This window comes from Saccostrea cucullata, unplaced genomic scaffold, assembly GCF_032062105.1.
Source record: "Saccostrea cucullata isolate Sc308-1 unplaced genomic scaffold, CSIRO_AGI_Scuc_v1 ctg6480, whole genome shotgun sequence".
Taxonomy (NCBI): Eukaryota; Metazoa; Mollusca; class Bivalvia; order Ostreida; family Ostreidae; genus Saccostrea; species Saccostrea cuccullata.
The window spans coordinates 25,541-32,717 of record NW_026929662.1 but is presented as its reverse complement, the minus strand read 5'-3'; the positions used below and the strand labels follow the sequence as shown (position 1 = coordinate 32,717).

The 7,177-nt window shown below is 34.6% G+C and overlaps 1 protein-coding gene across 1 annotated transcript; it reads left to right on the top strand.

Annotated features, from left to right (window-relative positions):
• Positions 1-687: 687 nt before the first annotated feature.
• LOC134281638 (uncharacterized) lies at positions 688-6,145 on the top strand. Its single transcript, XM_062764069.1, has 3 exons — positions 688-1,150; positions 1,640-5,811; positions 6,140-6,145. The coding sequence occupies exons 1-3, from the start codon at positions 688-690 to the stop codon at positions 6,143-6,145; spliced, it is 4,641 nt and encodes a 1,546-aa protein (XP_062620053.1).
• Positions 6,146-7,177: the final 1,032 nt, after the last annotated feature.

Here is a 7,177-nt window from a genome sequence, read left to right as displayed (position 1 = left end):
ACATGCAAAAAAGTTGAGAAGACAAAATGATGATATAAAAAGCAGAGAAACTGAAACTGCAACATTTGCAAGGAAATTAAAAAGGCAGAATGCTGAAATAAGACAGAAAGAAAAGGAAAGAGATGCAGCTGCAAGAAAGTTAAAAAGACAAGATGCTGAAATTAAAGAGAAAGAAAGGGAAATGGATAAGTTTGCAAGAAAGTCAAAGCGACAAGATACTGAAATTAAAGAGAAAGAAAGGAAAATGAATACTGCAGGTAGAAAGTTAAAGCGACAAGATGCTGAAATTAAAGAGAAAGAAAGGGAAATGGATAAGTTTGCAAGAAAGTCAAAGCGACAAGATACTGAAATTAAAGAGAAAGAAAGGAAAATGAATACTGCAGGTAGAAAGTTAAAGCGACAAGATGCTGAAATTAAAGAGAAAGAAAGGAAAATGGATAAGTTTGCGAAAAGTCAAAGCGACAAGATACTGAAATTAAAGAGAAAGAAAGTAAAATTTATAAGTTTGCAGGTAGAAAGTTAAAGCGACAAGATGCTGAAATTAAAGAGAAAGAAAGGGAAATGGATAAGTTTGCAAGAAAGTTGAAGCGACAAGATACTGAAATTAAAGAGAAAGAAAGGCAGATGGATAAGCTTGCAAGAAAGTAAAAGCGACAAGATGCTGAAATTAAAGAGAAAGAAAAGAAAATGAATACAGCTGGAAGAAAGTTAAAGCGACAAGATGCTGAAATTAAAGAGAAAGAAAGGGAAATGAATACTGCAGGTAGAAAGTTAAAACGTCAGAATGTTAAAGTGCAAGAAAAAGAAAAAGAGAGCAGTAGAATTTCAAAAAGAAAATGCAGAGAGAACCCAATTGTTCTTAAAAGGGAAAGGTTAAAAAAGCAAGCTAAGCGAAGCAACATTTCATTTAGAGAAAATGAGAGATTGCTTAATAGGGAACAGAAACAGAGGCAAAGAGCAGATGAAGAATATTGTGAAAAAGTAAATGAACAACAGAGACGGAAAAGATTTGGAATAAATATAGATGATTGCATCCAAAATTTTCATGAACAGATAAAACATGGTCCAATTTTTGTATGCTCATGTTGCCAGCAAACATGGTTCAAAGAAAGTGTTTCTAAAGTGGAAAACATCAAACTAGATGATGAATGTAAAAGCAAGTTTCTTACAAGCACTGTGTCTGTTGAAAATGTGGAATGGATTTGCAATACTTGCTGTTCATCAATAAGACAAAAAAAAATTCCAAAGTTGTCCGTCTTAAATGGTATGATGTGGCCACTTAAGCCAATGGAATTAGATTTATTTTCTTTAGAAGAAAGGCTTGTATCTCTGAGAATACCTTTTATGCAAATAAGAGAGTTGCCAAGAGGTGGGCAATATTCTGTAAGAGGAAACATTGTGAATGTTCCAGTTGATATTCAACCTACTGTAAATAGCCTGCCAAGAAAATTAGATGAAAATGTCACAGTTCCTGTCAAATTAAAGAAAAAGTTGTCATATCAAAAATGTGATTATCATGAAAATGTACGACCAACAAAAGTACTGATTGCGTTGCACTGGCTTATGAACAATAGTGACTTTTACAAGAATGCAAATATCAATGTTGATGAAAACTGGTTTCAAGAAATTACAACTTCAGCAAGTGAAATGGTTCAGGAACTAGTGAGAACACAGACAAGAAGCAACCAAAATACTGATGATGATGAGACGGTTGATGATGATGATGAATTCTGTGAAGTAGATGGAGTTGGTAGAGATGGTAATTGCGATACTCTGTTAGATGATGCTTCAAGAGACATGAATCAGATTTACACATTTGCTCCAGGTGAAGGACAACGCCCACTTAGTTTATACCAAGACCAGACAGCTGAGTATTTATCATTTCCAACAATTTTTTGTGGAAAGGGAAGATTACAAGATGACAAAAGACAAGTACATGTGTCCTATGCAGATATTGCTAAATGGGAATTAAGAAGTGTTGATAGACGTGCTGCCCAGTCTGTTCCAAATTTGTTTTTCAAGTTGAAAAAAATACAAATGAAGCAAGTTACAGACAAATGCAACCTGGCTCTTAGGAAATGCAAAACCAAAGGAAGATCCATAACAGCAAATGAAATGAAAAATCCTCAAAATGTGAATAATCTTGTTAGACACGATGAAGGTTTCTTTGTGTTCAGGCAGTTACGAAATTCACCTGCATATCTTGAGACTAGAAAAAAGGATGTGTTTGCTATGATCAGACAGCTAGGTCTACCAACATGGTTTATGTCATTGTCTGCTGCAGATACAAGATGGAATGATCTCATCAGAGCACTTGGAGTGTTAAATGATGGAAAAGAATACACTGATGAAGAAATCAATAACATGACTTGGTTTGAAAAATCAAAATTAGTACAAAAGGATCCCATCACTTGCTCTAGGTACTTTGATCATAGATTCCGTTTGTTTATGAATTCAGTGTTGAGAAGTGATCATCATCCAATTGGTATTGTAAAAGACTTCTTCTACAGAACTGAATTTCAACAAAGAGGATCACCACACATTCATATGATTGTTTGGATAGAAAATGCACCAAAATATCATGAAAATAATGAACAGGAGATTGTAAATTATGTAGATAATTACCTGAAATGTGAAAAGAATGAAGAGGATGGTTTGTCTGACTTACAAGTGCACAAACATTCACAGACATGCAAAAAGAGAGGCAAAGCTGTATGTCGATTTGGTTTTCCCCTCCCTCCTCTTGAAGAGACTTTGATTTTGGAGCCACTAGAGTGTGATGTTGATAAGTACAAGAAGATGTATGATGACATTCAGAAACAGCTGAATGATATGAAAAATGGATGTGATTTGCCCTACAAGGAACTCCTGAGTACAGTACTTAAGATATCTGAGGAAGATTACATTAAATGCATTAGAAGTTCACTGAGAGGTCCAAAGGTTTTTCTTAAAAGAAGTCCATGTGATATGAGGGTAAACTCGTACAACAGTGTTGTTCTTAATGCTTGGAAAGCTAACATAGACATTCAATATATTTTGGACCCATATGCCTGTGCAATGTATATTGTTTCCTATATAAGTAAATCACAAAGAGGGATGAGCGATTTACTTAACAGAGCTGCAAAAGAAGCTAGAGAAGGAAATCTTGACATAAAAAGACAGGTACGTCACATTGGGAATCATTTTCTCAACAGTGTAGAAGTTGGAGCTCAAGAAGCAGCATATTTAGTGTTACAAATGCCAATGACAAAAGCTTCAAGAGATGTTGTTTTTATAAACACAAGTCCATCAGATGACAGAGTAATTCTGATCAAAACAGATGCTGAATTAGAAAAGTTGACACCAAATTCTACAGACGTGGAATGTAGCAATGTTATCAAACGGTATGCAAAACGCCCAAAGCAGCTTGAAAACTGGTGCTTAGCTGATTACGTATCACAGCTAGATGTTGTCTTCCCTAAAGATGATGAAAAAGAGTTCACTGAAAATGAAGTGAATGATGATGATCAGGACCATCAGTCAGATGATGAAGACAATTCAGATGTTGACTTTAGTGAAAGTGATACACTTTTGACTTTGAGAAACGGCATAAAAATTAAACGACGGAAAGTACCAAGGGTAATCAGATATGTCCGATTTAATATCAAAACTGATCCAGAAAATTACTACAGAGAAAAACTTATGTTGTTCATGCCTTGGAGAAATGAATCCACTGATCTAATATCAGGAATGGACACATTTGAGAAGTCATTTCATCAGAAGAAGTCATTTCTTACACACAAGGTCAAGGAATATGAATTCAATGCTGAACAGCTTGATGCAGCTTTGCAAATGGCAAATGAGGACTTTTCAGAAGCTTTTGATGAATTGGCACCAGATGCTCAGCAAAGAGAGGCAGAAGATGAAAATGAAGGATCTCTTGAATCTGAAAACTTTGTTCAGTTTAATCCTGAGAGGCCTATTGAACAGAGACAGTATGATATAGGATCTGACCTTGGCATTCCATCAACAAGACAAATAACTGAAGAAAGTTCTGTTAGATTACCAGACAATGAATACTTGAATCTTTTAGGAAGTCTAAATGTAAAGCAGCGGGAATTTTTCAATCATGTGTTGCAATGGGTAAAGACAAAGACAGAACCTATTTATTCATTTTTGTCTGGAGGTGCTGGTGTTGGCAAATCTGTTTTGATAAGGGCACTTTATCAAGCTCTGCACAGATACCTATGTTCCACAGAGGGTGAAAATCCAGATGACATAAGAATACTTCTTTGTGCTTATACTGGCAAGGCGGCATACAACATTGGAGGAGCAACTATTGCATCTGCTTTCCATCAAAAAATTAATCAAAGTCAACAAAGTTTGCACTCTGACGAATTGAACACTTTTCGTACAAAGTACCAAAACCTGAAAGTAATCATTATTGATGAGATATCAATGGTGGGAAACAGATCATTAGCACTCATTGACAGTCGTCTACAACTTCTCACAGGCATCAAGAAACCATTTGGTGGTATAAGTATCATTGCTGTTGGTGATTTTTTCCAACTTAAGCCTGTGATGGACCGTTGGATCTTTCAGGATTTAAATCATGATGCCCAAGTTCTTGCAAGCAATCTTTGGAAGGAGCATTTTTCTATTTTTGAGTTGGATGAAATCATGCGCCAAAAAGATGATATTGAGTTCGCTCAACTTCTGAATCGCCTTCGTTACAACGCAATGACGGCAGAAGATATGAATGTGATACACAGATGCATGATAACAGAAACAAGTGACAATTACCCACATCATGCTCCTCATCTTTTTACACAGAACTCTAAAGTAGATGCATACAACAACCAGTTGATTGAAAATCTTGGAGGAGAAAAGGTCACAGTGAAATCTGTTGATTCTGTTATTAAAGATTATTCAAAAGAAGTTAAAGAAAAACTGTTAAGATCTCTTCTTAAAGCAGATGATGTAAGCAAAACTGCCAATTTGATGCAAAATTTGATTCTTGCTGTTGGGATGATATATGATATCTCAGTCAATGTTGATGTATCTGATGGTTTGACAAATGGTTCATCATGTAAAGTGCAATTAATTGAAAGGAGAATGGAAGGTATATCAAGGCCAAGCATAGTTTGGGTGGAATTTTTTGACTCTGGAATTGGAAAAACTACTCGAAGGAAATACAGACATTTATTTCATGATGGAATTTCTGAGAAATGGACACCAATTTTTGAAGTTCAACGGTCTTTTCTTTTGAATTACAATACTTTTCAGAGAATCCAATTTCCATTACGGCCAGCTGCAGGAAAAACAATTCATAAAGCCCAAGGTTGCACAGTTGATGAAATTGTAATTGATATGTCTCAAACAAAAGTGAGGAAAATTCCCCACATCCACTATGTAGCACTTAGTCGGGTAAGGTCAGTAGATCATCTGCATATTCTAAACTTCAATGAGCAGGCATTATCTATGGATGAACAAGTCGTAGATGAAATGGAGAGAATGAAAAAAGAGGTGCCACTCCAACTTTGTTATGTCCCAATATACCAGGTTGATTTGCATCGTTTAAAGATTGCTTTTAACAATTGTAGATCTCTTCACAAACACTTTCCACAAATTCAAAATGAGCCAAACATTCTTGCTTCAGATGTAGTTGGATTCTCAGAGACAAGATTAACTAGTGCAGATGTGGAAAATTATCAACTTCAGGGATACACAGCAATATTTAACCATGAGACTTTAGATAGTTCTGATAGACGTCCACATCATGGAACAGCACTGTATGTGAAAGACATTTACAAGACAACTTGCATCTCAAAGGTAAACAATGGTCCCATAGAGTTTATTAAGGCAAACGTACTATTAAACCAATATAGAGATGTACAAGTCGTAGTTATTTACAAATATCCATCTTGTTCTTTGGAAAATTTCAAACATCACGTGGAAATGCATATAAAGCCTTTGATTGATGATCAGAAAGACTTGGTATTCTTGGGAGATTTTAATTTTGATTTGTTTGCTGGGCATGCAGACTTTTTAACATTTATGGAAAAAGGCTTTAACTGTCAACAAATTGTAAGTAAGACTACTCATGACTCCGGTTCGAAGCTTGATTTGATTTTTACAAATATATCCCCATGTGAAACAGATGTGATTGAAGCATATTGGTCTGATCATAAAGTAGTGTTTTGTGCATTTGATATGACTAGTTTCCATTAAATATGATGGGGCTCCTAAATAAAAACACGGCAGAGGGAGAAGCAAAACAGTGCCCCCTCCCTCACCCCATTTTTTCCAGTCATACCCCACAAAGTTTGGGGTATACACTGGAAACACCATGTCCATCTGTTTGTTTGGGTGTACACTGGTATCATCATGTCTGCCTGTGAATCTCTTCATAGCCATTTTTTTCCAGCATTTATTTCTATGAGATATTGTTTGGACATTTTTAAATTGAGAAATTTCATACGCTTATATTTAATACAAACTAATTTATAGCAAATGTGATCAAAAATGTGCTTGTGTCTTGATACTGTACCAATTTCATTTTAAGCATTGTTATGACCATCACATTTTGATGCTTTAATTGTTACAGTCATGATAATGTTTTTAATCAACACTAAGATTGTTAAGTTTATTATCATCTTCAACCAATTACATTTTTACATAACTTACACAATATGACATTTTCCTGTTTTTAGAGCTGGTTTAGATCTACTTTTTAAAGTACATTGTATATAATTTCCCCATTGGTTTATTAGTCCTATTTTGCTGCAATAGAGTACCAAGCATTTGAAAATTTAAAGATTTTATTTTTTACAAAATGTTTTACATATGCATTTTAGATGGAACATTTCACTTATAAAAATATGGCTGTTATTTAATTTGCATCAGTACTTATTGTATATTTTTATGCAAAACACTACTCCATCTCAATAACACTTGGTAACATTAGTAGACTATGCAAGACTATGCTAAGATGCATAATTCTCAGTTTGACAAATTGCATATGTCGTTGCCACCAAAGGCAGAATTTTTTTATTTTCCAAAATATTCACTCCCCTTTTATTTTAAGTTGTTATGAAATGACTTTTTACATTTATAGTCTATACCTTTCTTTATTATATGTAGAGCTTCAGTATTGTCAGAGACTTCGTTTTTTTTTTTTTTTTTTTTTTTTTTTTAT